The sequence below is a fragment of the Cupressus sempervirens genome, chromosome 1, assembly GCF_028749045.1.
Source record: "Cupressus sempervirens isolate cs-2001-9-10 chromosome 1, ASM2874904v1, whole genome shotgun sequence".
NCBI lineage: Eukaryota > Viridiplantae > Streptophyta > Pinopsida > Cupressales > Cupressaceae > Cupressus > Cupressus sempervirens.
The window spans coordinates 458,307,153-458,330,670 of NC_143118.1; the positions used below are offsets into that span (position 1 = coordinate 458,307,153).

At 34.2% G+C, this 23,518-nt stretch overlaps 1 protein-coding gene across 9 annotated transcripts in view; it reads right to left on the bottom strand.

The window, feature by feature from the left end:
* The window catches only part of LOC149578277 (Polynucleotide adenylyltransferase family protein), a 189,851-nt gene that overhangs the window by 61,974 nt on the left and 104,359 nt on the right, over positions 1-23,518 (bottom strand). For all 9 annotated transcript variants that reach the window (XM_089828052.1, XM_089828065.1, XM_089828050.1 and 6 more), the window contains exons 6-10: positions 8,971-9,020; positions 8,759-8,857; positions 8,522-8,631; positions 8,064-8,191; positions 59-125 (exon numbers count right to left, since the gene is read on the bottom strand). In XM_089828052.1, coding sequence (XP_089684178.1) covers positions 59-125; positions 8,064-8,191; positions 8,522-8,631; positions 8,759-8,857; positions 8,971-9,020 — 454 coding nt within the window. The remainder of the gene's footprint in view (positions 1-58; positions 126-8,063; positions 8,192-8,521; positions 8,632-8,758; positions 8,858-8,970; positions 9,021-23,518) is intronic.

Below are 23,518 nucleotides of genomic sequence, written 5' to 3' on the forward strand. Positions count from 1 at the left end.
TACGCTATCAACACCTGTTCTACAACATATAAAGAACTGTGCAATCTTTTCCACTCACACTCAATGTTGAAAAGCCAACTTTCCCAAGAACTTCTGATAAAGCTTCCAAACTTTTGACACATATTCTGCAAGAACAGTGTAATGATCCAAAATTAGAAACAAAGACCATAAACTTTCATCCTTCTTGTTGATTTTTGACATTTAAAATGCACAATACACAGAACGAACTCCTCAAGACAGGCAACCTTAGGCAAAATCATTTCCACTACCATGCTTTCTTGTCACAATATGCTTAATATTCTCAACTTGCTGCACTATTGAATATTTTCTGAACAAAGTAGCTTCTCAAAAAAACAACCTCAGGGACAATGATTTATACCAGCCTACTAATATTGTTTCTACATTCACAACAAATATGAAAACCTTGAGAAAAAAAATTTGTTTGACCTCAAATTGCCATTTTATTCAATTCATCTTCAAATGCCAAAATAACGCTATCAACTTTTAAGAAGCATTTCTAATCAAATGCAGAGGAATCACTGCTTGAGTTTCCTTTCCTGTTGTCTTCCGCTCTCAAGGAAAATAATCATACTTATTCAAAGTGACAAATATAGGAGCAAAATATTCCTCTATAAAACAGTATGTATATTATTTATTTTGCTGACAAATTGAACTAGTTCAGATATCCTCGTTCAAGTGCAAAATACACCCAATCCATAGAAATGAATATCCTAAATCCATATCATCCATGTTCCAGAGTCAGACCATAGTTTAAACTATAAAATGAATGTACTGATAAAATTAACTGTGCATATATGTTTATGAGTACCTTGGAACTTGCTTTCTAGATAGCTACAACATCCAGGACTACTGATATACGGCTAATTTACTGAATTGGAATCAGAATTGTGTATTGTATACCAATACCACAAATTTTTGGACGGGGCTGCATACATCCTGGATGCATTCATACAAAAAACATAGAAATATTATAGTTGTATGAGAATGTGTGTGAGAGACCACAATTTCCTAGACAATCGGTACCAAGAAAATTGTCAAATCAGAATCAGGTAAAAATGCATGGGTATGGTATTTCAATACAGCAAATTTTCAAAGGGGATTGAGTACACCCTAGAATGTTTCCTATTTAGTAAATAAATAATGTTTAATTATTCATAATATTTATAAACACTAAATATGCATTATAATTCATACATTTAAGCTTATTAAAATGATATTGAGCACATTATACCTTAAACTTCCAACCAGAAATAAATCAGTATACAGTTATGATCTTTCAGCACCTATAAGAAGCCACTGAGACAGCAAATAATGTCATTGGACAGTTGTGAAAGTATTATAGTAGTTTGCACCCAAGATCTAGTTTTGTGATGTTGAATTTTACATTTCAGCAAGTCAAGTTGCATAAAACATTTTCATTGTGTGCTTGCCTAATTTAAACAGGTATTTTGAGAAAATCACAAATCAGTCTGCATGAAGAACAGGGAAGATCCTATGTACAAGCATTATCATCTATTTGTGAGGGAAAAAAAATCCATTCTGTACCATATAAAACTTCTCCTGTTCCAGGAATGTATTGGAATTGAAAGGGACTTGTTCTACATTCTTAGAGTGTTAATGATTATAGCTTCGGTTGGATGATTCCAATCAATGAAATCAAATGTTTGAATGGCCTATTGGCGTTAAACATTTGATATCTATCTTTCTCTATTAATTATCATGGAGCATTATTATTATTTATAATAAATTATTAAGTGTGTGTGTGTGTGTGTGTGTGTGTGTGTGTGTGTGTGTGTGTGTGTGTGTGTCTGTGTGTGTACTATATATATATATATATATGAGATATATTATGTTGGGAGGTTGGTGCCTCCGTCCCCTCTAGGTGGAGGTACTGTTCAGCATAGACCGATGGATTGGTCACATCTGCTTAACCACCTCCCGTATATCCTTATCTCTGGCTGTTGTGACATTCATTGAAAGCTCGAGCTTTTGGTGTAATGGCAACGGTGATTCCAACAAGTGGTGTCAAAGAGCTGGGTTACGGGTTCAAATCCCTCGGGTCATGCTGAGGGGGGATTGTTAGGAGGTTGGTGCCTCTATCCCTTCTAGGTGGAGGTATTGTTTGGCATAGACCGATGGATTTGTGGCATGTGCTTAACTGCCTCCCGTAGATCCTTGTCTCTGGCTGTTGTGACGTTCATTAAAAGCTCGAGCTTTTGGTGTAACGGCAATGGTGATTCCAACATATTATAAATATACATATTTTATATATAAATTATTATCATCATGATAACACGTTGAGCAAATATTATTTATGATAACTAATATGAGTTAAGAAGAGACATGACTCTATAGGAGACATGCCTCTTCATATCATATAAATATTCATTGTAAGAGTAACTTGAAACACACACAGCTTAAAACAAGTGCTATTTCAAGTTACAGCAGATACATACACTGAGATGTAACATAGTATCAGAGTAGAAGATCAGCCTATGTGTTGAAGATGAAGAACTTTGGGAAAAGATCTACATTGCAGATTCAAAAAATTATTTGAAAATTGATGCACAGTTAATGGAAAAGGGTGCATCTATGTTGCTCACAATTATGACATGGAGAGTCCACATATCAAAATATCATATAGCATTTTGAAGACGTGGAGTGTTTGATCTAAAGATTTCCAGGGTTTCAAAACGTGAAGGATGTTCATATTGTTTTATGATGGAAATGGAAAGGGGATCAAGGTATGCAAATCTTCCTCACAACCCACATGAGGACTATCTTAGCATAAGTCAAAGAAGAGGGATGACGATTTTACCTCCAGCAAGGGAAGAGCCATGAGGGGATCATGCTACGATCATGAGAACTTATTTGGAAAGAAACACAGAGGCAACATTAGATTATGATTGTCGCATAGCCATGGGTTTCCTAGAAAGCACTACCTCTGAGAGGGACTGTCTAGAACATCAAATATGTGTACAGGCAAGTGATTGTTGGGCACATGATCAACTGTTACACTAACCAACTCTTCCCTTTGTAGTCATCGGTGACATTATGGAGAATGAAGCACTCTGACTAGGCATTCAAGGAGCCAACTAGAAATCGCAATTGCAGGTGCACAACTAATTCAATATGTTGAGCTATGGAAGAATCTTGAATAATTTGTGAACAAATTTGCTTGACTAAATGCACATCAAATTAAAGCTACAGAAAATTGCTCGAATATTGCATGACATTGATGGAATCTCGTTGTTTGCTTGCGTGGAGAATTCAGACAAGCAGAGCAGATTACTTGCATCCACTTTGGCAGCGAAGTTGTGAAAAGATTTTTAAAAGAAAAAAAACCGTTCCCACCGTTTGATCTGAGTTTGTCAATGTCTCTTGGTCGATCTGTTGTTCTATCTGATATACTATCTAGAAGCCTTTGTAGTCAGTGGAAAGATTAGAATGTTATGTATATTACCTCTGTAATGTCTAACAATCGATTGTTGGATGATGCTTAATGTACACACTACTGTAATGAAGCTTTTGTCTGTGTTTTCTCCCTTGAAACTGCTCTATCTGCATATAGAGGTGAGGTGTGAGATCTTGAGCCTTGGAACAATGTGGAGATCAAAGCCACTTCTTTGGGTTGGCAGATCAAGAGGTCAGCCAGTTCAGATATATGTAACAATGCAACCAGTCGCTCAAGGAGGATTCTTGACTCATTCTATCTATCACAAGTATTGAGTATGATAATTGAAGAAGCAAAAAGGACCTGCCGTAACAGTTAAATCATCTATCGGAAAACAAGCCTAGCATCTACATACGAATTGAAAGAAGGATGATATGTAGTTCATTTAATCATTTACAAAATATATCTGTCGCAAATGCAAAGAATCATCCAATGACATGGGAACATTTGGTTTCATCTTCTTCTATAGTGGATGCTTGAATGAAATTTTTGAGAGAGCAAAAGTAAATATTAAGCTAGGATAACCTCTTCAAACCGATGCTAGAAAGTCTGCATTCTGGTTGAAAGTCACTAATAGCACAGAATAGAGAAATCACTTATAATCCAATTGAAGTTGGATATAGAGATGAAGAACCTACATGCATTGTCCACCAAAAGTGGAAGACAATATGAAACAGAGGTGCGAGGTTGTGATTGTATCGCAGATTTAAATTCTGGGCAATAATTTGATTGTTAGAAATAAAAGAATTTAGTTTTCTTGGACACGGCATGAACATTTCACAAGGGAATGCATTAATTATGTCCAGCAATTTAACAGAATTATGAAGCAACTATCAACTAACGGGAATTGGAGGTTGAGTTTCATGAACAAAATCTTCAGTGTCAACAGATAATTTATTAGCACAAGAATTGGGCATTAAATGGACTTTGCTCATGATAAGAGGGTCTTCGTCCTAAACATGTATAACAGTGAGATCTATCCTCAAGATTTTGAAGCAAGGCGACACATTCAACAAAGGGTAGAAATACCAAGTGATACTTCAAACAAAGAGTACTTGGATCGCTTGGACAAAGAGCTTGAGGTTGCTAGGAATGTATTTGATCTAGAACTGGTTATAGTGCAGGAACTGACATTCTCACTAGTGATCCATTAGGAAGGATGTTAATGAGCATCTTGAGATAAGTATCGTTGGTTATTTCCTTTTGAATACTACTTTTATTTGTGTATTGTAGTCAGTCTCTTAACTATATCCCTGCATGTAATATAAGAGTTATTTTCTTTATTATGCTCTTGTTCTTTTCCTTGATGCCCAAGTTGTTTTCTTTTCTTTTTTGCAAAGAAGAAAAAGAGCAGAAAGAAGTTTGCCAAATTCGATGTGATCCAAAATTGTTCAACGATATAAGAGTGGGAAATTTACATTGTGGAGTGTGGTGGGGGGGGGGGGGGGATAATAACCAATGTTCCATTCCCATTTGGATCATCCTTAGAGGAAAGATGTCAGAGAAGAGACACTATCAAAGTTCCAATTTTGAACCATCCTTAGAAAGGAGATGTCTCTCAAACAATAGCACAGATGATATACTCAAATTGTTTAACAAATGCTTATATGGAGGTATTTTCTGATTTGATGCATATGGACCATCATTGTAGCAACTTCTATCAAGGATGTGTTGGGATGTTCTTCCAAGAAGAGAGGAGTGGTGCATAAGGAATGTTGTTGAGGTTGATAAAATCCAGATTATGAAATGAAGTCAAGACAAGGGGCTCTCCTAATAATAAGAGGGAGCACACTTCAGTAGAATTTTATTCAAATATCAAGATGATCATATAACTATTTTCTCTAGGACTCAATCTTATGATAGTAACTCCAAAGTGGTCTTGGATCTAGCACCTTCAGCCACATATGAATCATGTCAGATAATAAGACTCTTGAAGCAAGATATCTTTGATGATTGAGATTATGAGTATCCTTCTATATCAAGAGAGAGCCTAACATTTTATTAGAGGCAACCTTGGACAAAGAGGTCAACAAGTTGATACATGCACTTAACAAAACCGCATTATCTTTATATGAATATCTAATGTTATCAAGCCTGAAGATGAATCCATAGCCTAGTACATTCACTCATGTTATATGAATCAAGTTATACTTTCATGGCAGAGGGAGCAAATAGAGGATATGCTTCAGTTGACTTTTGAGGATCTTGGTCATATTGATTCAGAAATAGTAGACCATGTTGAGATGGTTTCTCTAGTGATCAAGAACTTGTAGCAGTCAGAGAACTATGATTAATGAGATGAAGTTCCATATGTGTGAACTGAAAGGCCTTATGCAAATGCCTAAACCATAGGTGAACACCAAGAATGCTACTCATTAAGAGTACATTATCACTGAAATCTAACAACCGATATTTTCTCCAAAGCCTTCAACCAAAGTGAAGTTTGCACATTATTGAAGACAAGCTTGGAGTTATGGGTCAGAGCCCTTACTGAGACGGAAACTCAACATCAATGATTTCCTAAGATGTCTCCTGATTCCTAATGCATCATTCTCTATCAGAGAAGTTTGAGGTGAAAACCCTTGTTCCATCATTTGGAAATATTCATGGTGGACCAACCCTCTAATATGGCTCATGGTGGATGTCATGTGAGTTATTACATGATCTTGTGAAAACTTCTTGAGAGGTGACAATCTTATTGAGAGGTGACAATCTTATAAGTTTGTTTGTGGTTACTATTGTAAGGTAACGATCTTACAATAATCTAACCTGTTATAATGATGGATGTTATATTGATGTCCCTGGAGATCATGATAGTGCATATCTCATGTAACTGAGTTAGTAGTTACCGAGATAGAGCACAATGTATACTATGAGACTTAGTATATGGAGACACCATGTGCCAATATTTTCCTCAATAGGCATCATGAGACTTGAAGCCAATGCACATACCAAGGGAAATATAAGTATGGCGAATATCTTATGGTAGATATTCTTGTATATGCTATACATTAATGATACCATAAGGTAACATCTAAATTATGGATCTATGTTACTATGAGACATAGTATCAGTGGAGACACCATAAGCAGACATCTTCTCTAGTAGACATGATGAGACATGATGTCAATGCGCATACCAAGAAAAGATGGGTATGGTGAATATAAAATGGTTGATATTCTTGGGCATACCATACTCTTGATGTTACCGTGAGGTAACAGTAGTACACTATGTGGTCCCTAGCTAAGAAGGAGTGTTAATGATTGTAGCTTCAATCTGATAATTCCAATCGGTGTGTGCGCATGCGCTTGCGCGCGCGCGCGCGTGTGTGTGTGGTGTATAGTATATATGAGATGTATTATACATATACATATTTTATATATAAATTATTATCATCATGATAATACATTGAGCAAATACTGTCTGTGATAACTAAAATGAGTTAAAAGAGACATGTCTCTACAGGAGACATGCCTCTTCATATCATATGCATATTCATTGTATGAGTAACTTGAAACACACAAAATAAAACAAGTGCTATTACAAGTTACACTAGATACATACACTGAGATCTTTAACACAGGAAAAGGGTCAAATTTATTAATTTATTGGAGTCAACTCTGAGGTACATAGAATGCTTTCTGTACGATGTGAAATCATATCAATTGAGTTATTCTATTTATTTTTCTGCAGTAAATCATTAATAGTTTTCCTAAACAAATTGTACAATGATGAAGCAAATCGCTCTTTGAATATGGCGATAAAATGCCATAAGGCATATTGACCATGTAGTGACATTCAGACCTGTTGAGTACTGAACAGTGCTTGCCACTGCAGTTGTGGAAAAAATATCCATTTGAACATGTTATAAATGTGTTTTTGACAGCAGAGTAATCCAAGGTATCATTTTTCTTGTCATGGCATAAGAGAACAAAATCAGAACTGCTGACCACTGTCAGATCCATGTGTCAAGTCTTGCAAATGACTAAAAACTGACATTGAAGGATGAATGCTTGGAGACATTGTATTATCTTATGGAATATGTACACAGCCTCGGATATATATATCATACGTATACAGAAACACACAAAGGCATGCCACACACAAATACGCATATGCATATGTGTATATATGTCTGTACATTATTATTATATATACACACACAAGCACATGTATTTGTGCATGCGCGTGTGTGCACATATGATGTACATGTACATTTATGCACACATAGACGAGTGCATGCACACGCACACACGCACAACATAACCACACATGCAGGGGTGTGTCTGTGTGCGTGCGTGCGTGTCTTACTGTACACAACAATAGTATAACACAGAGATATTTTGTAAGTTACAAACTAACATAGATAGATCTTTCTGCTTATATAAATCTCGAACTAAATGTTATACTGGATCACCATAACTTCACGTCTATCACTTCCTAACTATTCCAATCCTTATTTAAAATTCAAACAATTAATTTTTTTTACCAAACTAGAAAGGACTGAACCCTTTTGATACCTACATTAACATTTTCTACAGTGCTTGAGAATTTCAGAAATTTATCAGATTGAGATAATTGACTGCACCTGTTACAATCCTGAGGTAACTTATCTTCCACATTCTGAGGAAGACAGAACACAGTCCAGAATAACTTCAATTCTTCAAGTTGGCCAATTGCCTTGACAGGCTGGTTACCAGAAACCATGAGATCAATCTGCAAAAGACAAAACAATCAAATTTAATAAAACACTTTAGCTAACAATGTCCCACTGAGTGAGGTACAGACACCACTACATTGGACTCATTCTTAATGCCTAGCTCTGATCATACAAATGATTGGACATGTGTCCCTGTCCAATGCAAGTAATCATATATCATGCAAAGTAACAATTAACATGATACAATATTTGCTAACAAAGTCCAACAAATAAAAAAGGATAATCAGTTTCCACTAATACAAAATTCCCTAATATGCATCCAGTTTGCCTGAGATACTATAAATACACATTGTTTCTTGAAAATTAACCCTGTATAAAACAATTACCTCATGGCCTATACGTTCCGGACTGACTTTGGTCGCCAGTGCAGCTTTCACCTCTTTGTCAACAACTGCATTCTTTATCTCATCATCCAACTTAAACTCAAATCTTGCACCTAAAAAGGTTCACATCATACCATGGACATGGAATAAATACTATATTTAATCTTGCACCTTATAGAAAAATATTTTTAGATAAAAGCCAGAAATTTCTATCCAAATCTATGTGATTGCTTTCAATACCAAACCGAATTGCCCGCAGAACTCGCAATGGATCATCCAAAAACGTTTCCTTCGGTGGTAAAGGTGTGGCAATAACTCCAGCTTTTAGATCTGATATACCTAAATTTAGAATAACAGTTTAATGAGATACCATAAACAAAACACCAAATATGCATTGATCTAACAAAAGAAAAAGTTGTCCATGAAATTTAAAAGAAGAGTAAACTCCAAACCTCTTCCAGTCAAGTCCTCCACTGACCCAGTATTTATATTGTAGAACAAGCTGCAAGGAAAAACTGTTCATTAGCTGTCAAATTTCAAGCCTGACACCATCTCACAATGTGTAAACTTGCACTTGTTAATGGTTTAAATTTAAAGATACATATTATTTACCAAAGACATAATGAAGGAAGCTTTTATAATTCAGATGGATCAATTCCATTTCCATCTTTATGAAGTTTTTGTTGAATATATTATATTGTTGAATAGAAAAAAAACATAATATGCAAGGAAAACTTATTTCTTTGCCATCCTTCAGAAGAACTTGTCAAATATGCATTTCAATAATTGTAATGTGATATGAAAATGACAAGCTTCCATAAATTGTACAGCACAACATTTATTTGTCAAACTTTAAAACAATGATTTCAGGACTGTTATTACTTATGAAAAGTTCTCTAATGAATCCCCTTGGGTAATCTTCTAATGAAAATCAACCAAAATAACAAAATCAACATAAACATGTAACCGTGTACTATTGCAACAGATACAAACTATTATCTGCCATGACCAATCTTTTCCTCTTGCCAGAATATGCGACTTTTCTATCTATTTAGAACTTAAAATATGCAGAATAGAGACAAATCAATTTTTAAGAAACTATAGCTCATTTAAGACCATTTAATTATATGTTTGATGGAGACTCCAAATTGGAGAAGGGGACCAAGGACCTTGATTTGGGAACAAGGGGATGTCAGATATCTAGAGACATGGCCAAGCTACCAGAGGGTCTTGAGAATGTTCCAACATCTTCTCCATATCCTCATTATTGAGGGCACCAAAAAAACATATATTGTAAAAAGACATTGCTGGGAAGACTTCTATCTAGAGGTAGTAATAGTGCAAAAGCAAAGGACATTTCCTTACCATCTAAACATCTCAAAAACGTCCTTTGTTTCCAATGATGGAAAGTTTTGGCGGAGGACACATTGCACTGGAATAATGATTCAACTAAATTCAATTATATGCATCTGCTTCTAAGCTCCTTGATTTGATCCATTAAAATTTTCAAAGAAGCATACCATCTTGCACAATATATTTCAAAAAGTCTGATCAAGATAAATAACAAACTATGTGGATAATAAATTTATACTTTTAAGTGCATACGATTATGTAATGTCCCCTTTCTGAAATAGGATTTAACAAAAAATAATAATATTTAAACTAAAAATTAAAAAGAAATAATAAGATATAAATCAATAATTACAAATTAATGAAAGGTCAAGATATATGCAATGAAGAAAACTGAAGCATAAGAACTAAAGAAGGAATAATGGAAGAAAAAAGTGGGAAGGGAAAAAGGAAATGACTATGTTGAAAGGTTGTAAAATGAAATATTGTGACTCTCCCATTATGAAGATGTAAATAGGAGAAAAAGACATTGTTGAAGGCATGGAAAAAGAGATCACCATAAGGAAGGTAATCATAGTAAGATCTAATCTGCAAAAAGGGAGCACAGTAATCAAGGAAGGGTTAATAGAAGAAGAAAGGGATGAAAGGAAAATGACGGGTTGTGACCTTAAAAAGGTTGGTAATTATGGAAGGCTGTGACACTCTCAAAGGGTAGAAATTGTGAAATTTTGGGACTTCCAAAGGGTGGTAATTGAGAAAGGTTGTGACCACTGCTAAGGGCAGCCATGATGGTGAGGTGTGACTCTCACTCACATCGGAAGATAAAGGGGGGAAAGTTTAAAATAAGGAGGACATCCAAGGGAGATCAAGTTGGGGAATAATATATTATTCTCAAAGGGAACAAGGAAAAGTGGTGACTCAATTCTTATGAAAGGAGGTAATCCTTTCACCAGTACAGTATAAAGGAGACTTTATTCCAAGCACTGAAGGAGGACTTATCAATCATCACTCTTCATCCATCAAGCATTAAGCTTCAAGAAATCAAGCAAACAATCATCAATCATCACTTCATCATGGGATCAAGAAAACATACAATTGAGCAATCAATCATCACTACATCAAATCAATATCCATTCAATTCATCATCCACCAATATATCAAACTTGTTACATCCCAACTTTTGACCTAATTTGAAATATAGCCATTGAGGTTCACATGAAGTCAGTTAGCAATTTAATTTGTTATAATCTTGCAAAATGGTAAGATGGTTAGTCGTTATAATTTCAAATTAAGATAACAACTTAGTTGATCATTTATCACGAATTCATGGAATTGAGAAGATGGTTAACCGTTATGATTCTTTTTGATCAAATAATTTATTGTGATAATATAATTTAATTACGGAGAATTTCCTTGCAAAAAACACGTTGAAGGGGTGGAAGCATTGTCAGAAAAGAATTAGGCAAAGAGCATCACCATCACTGGGCAGATGGGTTGAGGACCTAACGATTTGAAACAGGATACATCTATGGGACCCACATGAGCTATTTAAATAAATGAATTGAGAAACATAAAATAATTGAGTTAAAATATATAACGTACCTCTAAGGATTTAATATGATCTTTCACCTTATTATTATAATAGATATATTTATATATGTGCATATAAATATAAAAATGATTTGGCACCATCATAATTTAATAATTTAATAAACTGATGAATATAAGATTATAATAATATTCAAAATATAACAACATTTGAATTATAACATTCGAATTATAATCTTCCAATTCTATTCTTTCCATTTTATAATTCTTTGCTTTTAATCGATTAACACTTGGCACGATAAATCGATTTAATACTTGGAATTTTGAATCAACTTTAATCTTTTGTAACCAATGGGAACCAAGAAGTCACAACATGTTCCTTTATATGAAAGCCATGAGAGGAGTCGAGCACCATATTCTTTTCTCCCGACTTCCTTCTGCTTTGTGTTTCAAAACTTCAATGCTCCATACCCCAACTTCTCATCTTATTTACAGCTGATACCTGCAAAATCGTCCATTGAAGCCTTGATCAAGCAATTCAAGTTACTGCTCCTTGCCGTGCAAGCATTTCGACCACCTTTATCAATTCCGGCTTCCCATTAATTTCGTCTTCCTGCACATAGTTTTCGGCTTCATTCTCCTTTCGAAATCTCTACAATATATGGCAGCCTCACTCTTGTTTCAGTCTGTCGTATGTATCATTCTTCTAAGGATTCATATAAATACCGTGATTACGCCTAAAGGAAAAGGAAAGAAGTCAAATACAAAATTGTTTAGCAAGCTCCAGACCCCGACTTTTACATATTTGAAGCACCAACTTCCATATGTTTTAGGCACCCGTCTTTTCCATGGTATCAACCACAAATCGAGAGCAACAACTATACTGGAAACCAGCATTTAAGGCAGGTTGACGAACTTTCAGCAAACACCATTCGTCTTTCAAAACATATCAGGTTACGTGATTAACCCAAAACCAAACATTGCAATGTTACTTCTACCAATTTGCTACAGCACTTCCAATTTTTATAGTAGTATGCTACAATGCTTATTATGATAATATCTTATTTGATATCTGGTTGATATTATAGAATAAATTCTCTTTAAATAGATTAGATCATGGGAAGTGATAACCATATAACCATGGCATGGATCCATGAATCATTACGCCACTGGATATTAGAATTAATCAATCAATTCTGAAACCTTTAAAGAACATAATTAGGTAATCACAGATTGTGAAATGGTGGATGCATGTAATCTTCTTGTATCATTGACAGAACCGGTTGTTCTGAGAATTTCGAACACCTGGGACTCACTCGACTGTGTAGCCAAAGAAATGGGTGATGAGGTGAGAGAAATGAATCTGCAATAACATGAAACAGTATCAGTTATGACATATCAATGTTTATCATTTTTTATATGAATTATTTAATAGCTCATGCATGATCCTGTTAATGTAACTCTTGCTATCGAGTCTAGTGTTGTGGTTGTGGTTAGATACCAAGATGCTCAGTAGATGACAGATGATCCAAGTCCAATTCCAGGTAGGGAAGGCCTTTCTCGTTGGAGATTGTGTGGGGAATAAGTCAAGGTCCGAGGTTGGGTGGTAAAGCCCATGACAATGTTTCACCTCTCCCCAAGTTATCAAATGTACAACAAACAAGATAAACTATACATTCAATTGTTTGTCAGAAACAGGTATTATCACTTTTATGATGTACATGCAAGAAGGTAAGATTAATTGAGTTATTTCCAAGGTTGCATGGGTACTCGTACCCACACCCCTGGTACTCGTACCCATGTACCCAAGTACTGGGTACACGTATCCCACATACCCAAGTACTCGGTGGAGAGCATCATAGCTAAGGACCTTGATTAAGATTCTGATTTATTTTTATTTTTTTGGTCTTTTATTTTTGTATTAGCTTGTTGTTTATCAAACTTAATTCAATACCAAATTAGTTTGAAACTTTGATACTCATTAACAATAAACTTTATCACTGTTCAAGTCATAAGTTTATCATTTGCAATATGTCATTGTCATATGATTTAGGATCTTCTTGTTCATGTTTAAAGTCTGCCTTCTTTGTTATGCATCTAAGCATTTATCATGTATTATTATTTCAAACATATAGCAAATCTGAAACTGAAAACAATACATTACATTTGCAAACTTTATCACTGTTCTTGTTTTGAAAAATCATTGTCATGACTCATAATTTCAGATTTTTTATAAATATAAAAGTATAACTTTTAAATAAGTTTGACATACCCAAGTACCTCCGTCCCCTATTATGAGAAATACTTTAAACATTAAACATTCAACAATAGCATATATATATAATTTGACTTATGGCTCATATTTTCAAATTTCTTGTTTTGAATGCTCAATGTCATGACTCATGACATATATTTTTATTTTTATATTTTCTATAAAATATTAATGATATAGAAAAAATTAGGCATACACACGTACCCCCGTTTTGAAAAATATGAGTACCCGTTCCCGTTCCTGTACCTGTACCCGTTCCCGTACACACGTACCCGTGCAACCTTGGTTATTTCGTCGTTATAGTTATTTTACACCTAGATGCGAGAGATAAATTTATGGATTGTTCTTCATTTATATGACTATCGAATATAGCATATTTTCTAATCTTGAGTTATTGCCACAGTTAAGTAATCGGAAGGAAAGGAATGATACAGTGGTATCTGAAGCCCTAATTGATTCAGTGGTATCGGAAGCTTTAATTGAATCAGTGGTATCGGATGCCCTAATTGAATCAGTGGTATCGGAAGCCCTAATTGACACAGTGGTAATTGAAGCCCTAAATGATCCAATGGTAATTGATGCCCTAACTGATATAGTGGTTTGTGAAGCCCTAATTTTTATATAGTGGTAATTAATAGTAATCGTCATTTGTTTTTGATATAGCGGTATTGAATGATAGTCGTTATACGAAATTGTTATAGTGATATTTGTGGACTAATATGGGTGATTGCAGAAGCATCCCTACAATGATTTCTGATTTCAAATTCCATGGTATGTGGATTTTAATCTCTATAGTAATTCATTGATAGTGTTTTAAGTTCTTAGTTAAGAAATTTTGTTTAACTGATTTTAACCGTCAATTGCTTTCATATGAACGAAACTAATTCAACTGTCTTCCTATGACATTGAAGTATAACTGTATTCCTTTAAGTATGTTAGTTGCTAATTAAGTCCCGGGAAAACTATTTGTTACAAAACTAGCATCACTTATATTATTCCTCAATTAAAAAATCACAATGTTCACTACTATACCTAGTAAATTACATATAGGAAACATTGATAAAGATAGAAGTGTGTACTAGATACAGGAGTGAAAGATATCTTTATTTGCTCATGAATTTATTAGAAAGAAGAAGACCAAACATAGCCAAGAATTACTGTTCATATGACTATACCACACCACCTTCTTTTACAATACACGAGATATTCAAAGGGCCCAACAATTGCCAAAAGGAAGACAACCATCAATCAACCACCATATATAACTACCCAAAAGAGACAACCAACTCAATATGGACGATTAATGCATTGTCGAATAACTAATATTATAACCATAACAATAGTCTTTGTACGGCACCATAAAAATTTCACTCCTTGGTCAATGTTAATGTCGTACAAATGGTTTGAAAGCACGTATAACATATGGTGCAAGAAAGGCCAGAGAATAAATGAACCATAAAAGTATGCACGAATGAATGTTAGAGATTTTGAAGAGCTATGAGCTTTTGTACCATTCATATGGGGTGCAAAGATTGTTGCAAGAAGGAAAAAAATGAAGTGTCATATGGGGCAACGCACAATATATCATAAAAGGTACAAGAATTGCCTAAGAGGCTACACGTGGAGATGTACAAACTTGTGTATCGTTAGGGTGTTTGAACTGCCATATAAGTTGGTCAAGGTGTCAAACCATAACTCGTAAAGTTTTCTTACTATGTGGTCTAAGTTGCACTCTGTTAAGAATATAAACTGTTGTATGAATAGCTTCTACACAAAATTTATCAGAAATATTGGATGTATTAAGTAATGTCCTAGCCATTTCTTTTACAATTTTGTTTCTTGATAAGTAGGAGATATTTTCCACAAGTCAAATTGTGATATTGCTACCAAGATTTTACTGTGTAGTTTTTGTGTCAAACTCGTTGACTCATGTTTCATGAATAGTGATTCACCAAATCCATCTCTAATGACAATAAATGGAACACTTGGCATGAGAGATGGATTTGGTGAATTGTCACTCATGAAACATGAGTCAACGAGTTTGACTCAAAAACTACACAGTTAAATCCTGCTAGCAATATCATAGTTTTGTTTCGTTGTTCTACCGCCCCATTTTGTTGAGATATTCTAGTTGTTGAGAAGTGTCTTCTTATACCTTCTTCTTCACTATAAAGAATGAACTCATTAGACAAAAACTCACCACCTCTATCGGATCTAAGAATTTCATAACCTGTTTCCTTCTCAACCGTAGCACGAAAAATTTTAAACCTCTCATATAGCTTTTGATTTTTCTTGTAGAAATGTTACCCAAGTCATCCTGGAGTAATCATCTACAAATAGCATGAAATATCTTTATTTTTTCAATCCTTTAGTTCTAGATGGTCCACATTGGTCAGTATCAATTAATTCAAGAGGCTACAAACTTTAATATTCTTTAAGTTTAAAACTTACTCATATGTTATCCTTGCCAACATTTTGTACAATCACTACTTTTAGGCTTTACAATTTTAGGCATGTGTTTGACTGAGTTAAGAGAACTAATTGTTACTAGATTGCCAAAGTTAATATGACCTAATCTCCAATGCCATAACCAACTCTCATCAGTTTGACTCTAAATAATATTTTCTTTTTATTTCTCTTAAATCATACACATTGCTTTCAATATGTTTACCTTTTGCTATTACATCATCTAATTTTGTTTTTCTAATTTCACAACCTTGATCATTAAAGTTTACCCATATCCATGATCACACAACTTATTAACACTCAGCAGAACTTTTTTTCTTATCGATAAAAGGTATAGGCTAAATATTTTTTATTAAAAAAAATTAAATTATATAGTCTTTGTTCAATGCGGGCACTAGTAAGAAAGATCAGAGAAGAAAAGCTTCAATCTTTCCCGGGACATAGTCCAAAATACAAAATCCAAAATATAGAATATACAAGGCTTAAGGAGGCATACCTCCTTTTACAAGAAAATATATTAGGGTGTACCCTTGTTTATGAAAGATTTCTCAATATATTAATTTAGTCATATTACTAGAGATCGTCTATGCCCAGTCGATTCATTTGACTGAAATGTACCGGTACAATGTGAATTAGAGTCCTTCCCCCACCTTATCTTAAGAATGACTATTGGGTGGATATTTTGCAACCGACAATTTTTTGCAAATTCAATCTCAAAATAAGTAGACTAGCCACAAAATATAAGACTAAGTCTCTCCTACCCTTAAGGGAAGGTTCCCCCTTCCCACAGTTTCTTTGATCAACTGAAGGTAAGCAAGAAATTCAGAGATTTTTGTATGGGGGGTTACCAATATTCTTTCCTCTTAGCTCTCAGGAAAGAATCCACTTACTTGCAAAGCAAGTAATGGGCAAGATTAAATCTCTAAACTACACTTTTATCTAATAGTTGGAAACGGTAATATCGATAAACCAACACCAACTCAAAGGCTGATTGAAAGCGCACTAGTTTGGCTCTAAGTCTTTTTTGTCTAATTTATAAGAAAAATCACTACCATTGGGGCGTAAAGACTTCCAGAAGTAGATGATTTCTATTCTATAACTTATTTTTAGTTTTAATTTATTCTATAAGAAAAACCTCTACTATTGGGGCGCAAAGACTTCCAAAAGTAGGGAAGTTCTAGCTATTTTTTATGAATTCGAGATGGTAATACAAGCTATAGTCAACGCTTCTAGGTTATTTATTACCACAATCGCTCCCACTCAAAGCTTCAACTCTGACTGTTTCTTAACTTACTATCCTCTATTATTTAAACATACAATAAAACATGAATCAAAGGACAATAGACACAAATTATAGTCAAAGCTTCCAATATGTACTATCACAATTGCTTCCAATCAAAGATTCGAATCCAATTGCTTCTTTTTACTCACTTCTCTTCCAAATTGGTACTACACAGTCAAAGTTATGCTTACACAAGTTTGGCAGAGCTTTCTCGCATAGAACAAAAGATTATTTTTATAATGAGGGGGCACTTCTTATATAGGAAAAGAAGTGAGAGAAAGGAGAAAAAGGTTGTAGCAACTCAACCACACTGACTCGATAAAACTAGGAAAGGATATTTATTGGATTACATGTACAGAAGGTTCGTGCAATCGAATTACATGTAATCTATCTTCAGCATCTACAACAATAGAAAATAGTCGAAGAAAATGTTGAAGTTGTTAATTTTGAATGAATCAATCCGATAGCTTATCAAAAAAGGCATTGTACTTGATGGTGAATTCGTGGGTGATCATTGAATCACAAGTTCTTGTATTCCGCATCACTGCATTCTCTTTGATAAATCGCTAGGTGTCAATTGAAAACTTGATGTAATCAATCTTTTCCTCGTTCCACAATTGTGAATTCTTCTTTGTCAGATTCACCCATTTTAGAGTTTTTGACACTTTGAAAACCCTCTCAATGATGTCCGGATGTAAACCCGGAACAATTTTCCCGTCAGCATCTTCAACTAATTTCTCTCTTTCTTCTTTTTTTTAGAATTGAAGTGCTTGGCACATTCCCACATGAACTCGGGTTCTAGAGAAACTGTTGAGAAAGTGGAGACCAAGTGATTGTCAGTTCTTTTGATTTGAAGCATGTCTTCTTGATAGAATCTCTCTTATTCTAAAGAATTTTTGGCATATCTTCCCTTGAAGGGTTCACAGCAGCATGAGAATTTTAAAGCGTGAATACATCATCTAACAAGATTGAATCCATGAGGGTTCGGGGTTTTTGGGTTTCAATGACGGATCTATGAAGGATAGGTATTCAAAGTATGGATTAGATACTTATTTAACACATTTGATGGCTAGAACTTAATGGAATGGCTTGTATTTTGGCAAGAATGAACAAAATCAAACTTAGAATGATGGATTGTGTGTGGGCAAAATGGGTCTTTTTCTTTGAATGATCGAGAATTCAAGTTGGAAGCATATAGATGTGTGTAAAATGAGAGTTTTGGCATTTAAAAATGTGATTTTTTACCAAAACGAATTTAGGAGATGCAATTGCATGTGGTGGGAAACTCATCATTTTACTTTGTGTAAATATGTAATAAGATTACATATTTGGGGATATGGAGTTGAGATGAATTAGATATGGAAAATGAAAGCATGGAGGTTTCTTGCATTCTTTTGGTGAAAAATTCCATCATTTTCTTCATGAACAAACCAAAAACAAACAAATCAAACCTCATGTTTTGACACAAAATGAAGAACAAAAATCTAGGCCTGCATTCAAAGTCAAACAAATGGATGACAAAGAGCCAAAGAATGCAACAAACTAGGAAAATATGAAATGCAAGCAAAAAATGGATTCTCACACTTACTTGGAGAGCAAAGAGCAATTTTTGGAAGAAGAAGAAGTTTGAATGAGCTTGTTCTCTCCAAAATCAGGTTCTACAAGTGCGATTGCCTGCAATGACAAAAAGCCTTTGAAACATTCAAACCTCAGCTTCAAATTATGATTTGTAGATGCAAATGCATGTGCAAGACATTCCAAATGATCTTGCAAAAATTTTCCAAAATGCAGTTTGCATTTCTCCAAGTGATTTTCATGTTTGAAAAAGTCTCTTCAAGGCAAAATCGGGTTCTCCAACTTGCATTGCACGTGCATGTATTGGCTGCAAAAAATCCAAAAAATCCCTTTCCTTCCAATGTTTTATGCAAATCAGGGATAGAATACACTATTGCATGTGTGTTTTGCCTTAGAATGCCCAAAATCAGGTTTATAATGCCCAAACGCATGTTTTAAATGGGAAAAACAAGTTCATTTAAGCAAAAATCAGGTTCTCAAAATGCAAATGCATGTTTTAAAAATGTAATAAACACAAATGTTTTCACCTTGAGATGCAATAGCATGTCACGTTTTTTGGTGCAATAGGTAAATCACACGCTCCAAGTGCATTTGCATGTTTTAAATATGCAAGATGGATGAATGCAAACACATCTTTTAAATATGCAACATGGATGAATGCAAGTCATATTGCAAGTAAAATCAGGGTCTCCAAAGGCATTTGTATGTGCACCAAGCCAAAATTGCACCCTCTAGATGCAAACGCATATTAAAAATTTGCATTCATGTGTGGTTTTTTGTGCAAATCACACTCTTGGAGGGCATTTACATATTTTATTTTTGCCTTTACATACAAATCTCACTCTTGGAGGGCAATTGCATGTTTTAAAATATGCTTTTTGAAATAACATGCATTTGGGCGTCCAAGTTAAGCCTCACTCTCTAGATGCATTTGCATGTTTTAGTCATTTGTATTTGCATGCAAGAGGTAAATCTCACTCTTTAGATGCATTTGCATGTAACAAGTTATTTGAAGTTGCATGCAAAAGGTAAATCTCACTCTCTAGATGCATTTGCATGTAACATGTTAGAAGAAAAGACATGTCGTTGAGTTGCATCACTTAAGTGATCTATTTAGCACATGTCAAATTGATTATTGGGCAAATATAACTTAAAGAGGTCAAATATCATATTTACACTATTTATTTTACATATAAAGTAAAAATATTTTCAAAAAGCAGCATTTCACTTAAATGTTTTAAAATAAAACAATAAAGTAAATCTTAACATCAAAATAAATTATATAGTAATAAAGTGACTTAAGTGAAATATTAAAAGCAACTTGACATCAAAATATAACATAAAGTGCACTATCATGACTAAAATGATAAATTTAAGTCAAAGTAATTTAAAAACATAACATGAAGTGAATTTAAGTTAGATTTTTCAAAAGTGCAACTCAACATTAAAATATAACATTAATTTTTTTAAATATGCAATTGAGCTTGGAGAGTCCACTTTTGGGCACTTAAAAAGTTATATCTTTTGACTAACAAGTTCGATTAAGCCCTAAGATATACCAAATTGAAGGGAAAACCAAAAGCAAGAGATTGAAGAAAACAAAAAGACTAAAACCAACTAAGCAAGCACTCAAAAATGCAAAAAGGGACATTGAAGGCCTCAAAAATCAAGCATAGGCTACCAAAATGAAAAAACGAAAAGAACTTCACAAAAGCCTTCAATAAAAGGATTCACTGTGCGAATTGGGAACGGTTGGTTGATAGATGTTGGCCAATTAAATAGAAAATTATCTCAGAGAGATGCGAAACTTAGAAAAGTTTTGTACTATTGGACAACAATGACGACTCTAGCTGTAAAACTCAACACATCTTGACCAAGATCATTGTTAGATGAAATATATATAATATTCATATAAAGGGAGAACATATCTCCTTTAGGCGAGTTAACAGAGGAGGTTAGATAAATTGGTTTGATTTAAATTAATTGTTGTTTTCATTAATTGAAATTTAAGACATCTTGTGTTACATTAAATGGGTTACAAGATTTCTAGAAGTATTTTTTGTAATAATGAGATTAAATGTGTTAAGGAGAGATTAAATTTTATGGTTGAAGTAGAAATACTCAATTTGGATAAAAATTATTGTTCTGTACTTATAGTGAATGGAATTATGTTTTTAAAGCTGAGATGTGCTTTGGTAAAACATTTTTGAGTCTATTGGCTAATACATTTTTTATATAGCTGTCTTGTTTAGTCTTGTATAGGAAAGCCTCAAGAAAATACTGTTAGTAGACTTACATAAGTGATACTCTTCCAATCCTAAATTATAAAAAGGCCTTAATTTATTGCATATGTGGCCCATTTCTAAATGTGTCTAATAATGTAAAATTGTTGAAGAACTAGATACGGGATCTAAGATGAGTAAATCAGCTAGATAATCTTAGCAAACAGTCCACTCCATCTACGCCTTTGTCAGCGAGGTTGTTTGCCTCTTTATTTCCTTCTTGATTTATATGTTCTATGATTATTTCCTCAAATTTTCAATTATGTTTAATTCATACTCAAATTTAGAGTTGAGGATCCAACAGGAGCTTTTCCTATTCCTTACCATGTTTAAGATAATTTGTGAGTCACCTTCGATAACTAGTTTATTAATGCCCAATTCTCTGCTGATATTTAAACCTTCGATCGGGGCCTCTAACTCCGCTAAATTATTAGACATTACCCCGAAAGGCTTAGCATGTTTAATTAAACAAGATCCTTTCTCTGAGTTACTAATAAACCCTAAGCCAATCGGACTTGGGGTACCCCTAGAAGCCCCATCAAAATTTAACTTTGCCCATCCTTTTAGGAGGAAGTTCCTATTTGCATTCTAACCTTGCAAGTGTGTTAGATTTAGAATAAGTCATTGGTGGATTGATCAAGTTGAACTAATTCTTTCGCATCTCTAAATCCCATTCAACAAAGATCCCTTCCTCCTTATATATCTTCCAGAGATTATTGTTAGCTAGGTCTATAATTTTGCCTCCACCTTGTTAAGGAAGGTTATTTGATCCATCTTCTCGTTCATGAATATTCTTATGTTCCTTTCTTTTCATAATTCCCTTTGGAAAATGGAGGGGGATATTTTTCCATAGGTTGTTAAAAACCCTTAAATTCCCATAATTAGGCCAACTCCATAGAAGGTTTGATAGGCTTTCAGGAAATGTTGTTTGCCAGTTTAATTTCTGACATAACCATTGCCACTTATTCCTAGCATATGGACAACAGTACAGCAAATGCTCTATCATTTTGGAATCATTTTCACATAATAGACATCTTGATGGTCCCTTGAAACCCATCTTAGTAAATTTATCTATTGTTAGGATTCTTTTTTGTATGGCAGCGCAGAGAAAAATTCTTGCCTTTGGAAGGCATGCCAAATCCCAACATAGGTTAAGGGGAATATCCATCCTTTCGCATCGTTGGGAATTTATTATCTTTTCATTACCTATTTTAACATTTTCATTTTTGTCCTTCAAAGCTCCCCATATTAGTTTATCATCCCTATCTTTATGATTGATTTGTCTTTTGTTTCAGAATTGAGTGAACGTAACTTTTTCCTGAGGTGATAGTGGTGTGTCTTCTAGGGTTTTCCATTGCCATCCTCCATACTGGATATTATAAACTTTAATTCTATAATCCGAACCTTGACGTCCAGTAGTAAGGGAGTTCTTGATATTGGCTGGTAAATTAAAGCTATCTAGTAAAGGAAGCCCATCCCATGGATCCTCCCAAAACAAAGCGTCCTAACCTAAGGCAATATCCCAAGTTAGGTTATTTGTTATTAAAGGGCAACATATCGTCATAAAGTTCTAGATTCTAGATCCTTTTGACGGGTTTCTAGTTCGGAACAAAGAGAGGGGATTAAACTGTTCAAGTATTTATGAAATAAAATTTCTGCCCATTTACTATTGTGTTCTTTGTACATTCGCCATAAAATCTTTGCTCTTAAAGCTTTGTTTTGCTAGCTCCAATTCTTTATTCCTAGACCTCCATATTCTTTAGGTCTACATATATTATCCCATTTTAATGCCTGTTTCTTCTTACCTGTGATACCTTGCCAAAAGAAGTTTTTTAGCTTAAAGTCTAGTTTCCTTTTAACTCCTTTGGATAGGGGAAGATATGACATCTAATAAGTAGGAATAGCCAATAGAACTGTTTTGATCATAATTGTCTTACCTACTTTAGTTAAACATTTTCCTTTCTACCTCTACATTCGTTTATCTATATCTTCCATAATCATATTGCAAGTTTTGCCTTCTCTAACTCCTTCTATCTAGATTCCAAAACATTGCATGGAAAGGTTCCTTTCTGATATTGCAAATATTTCTCTCTGTTTTGACACTAGTGTAAATTTAAAAAATCTCCAATTTTTTTGCATTTACTTTTTGGCCTGACACTTCCATATAAGTATTTATTATTTGCTTAAAGTTTTGGGCCTCTTCCAAGGTACTTTCTCCTGATAAA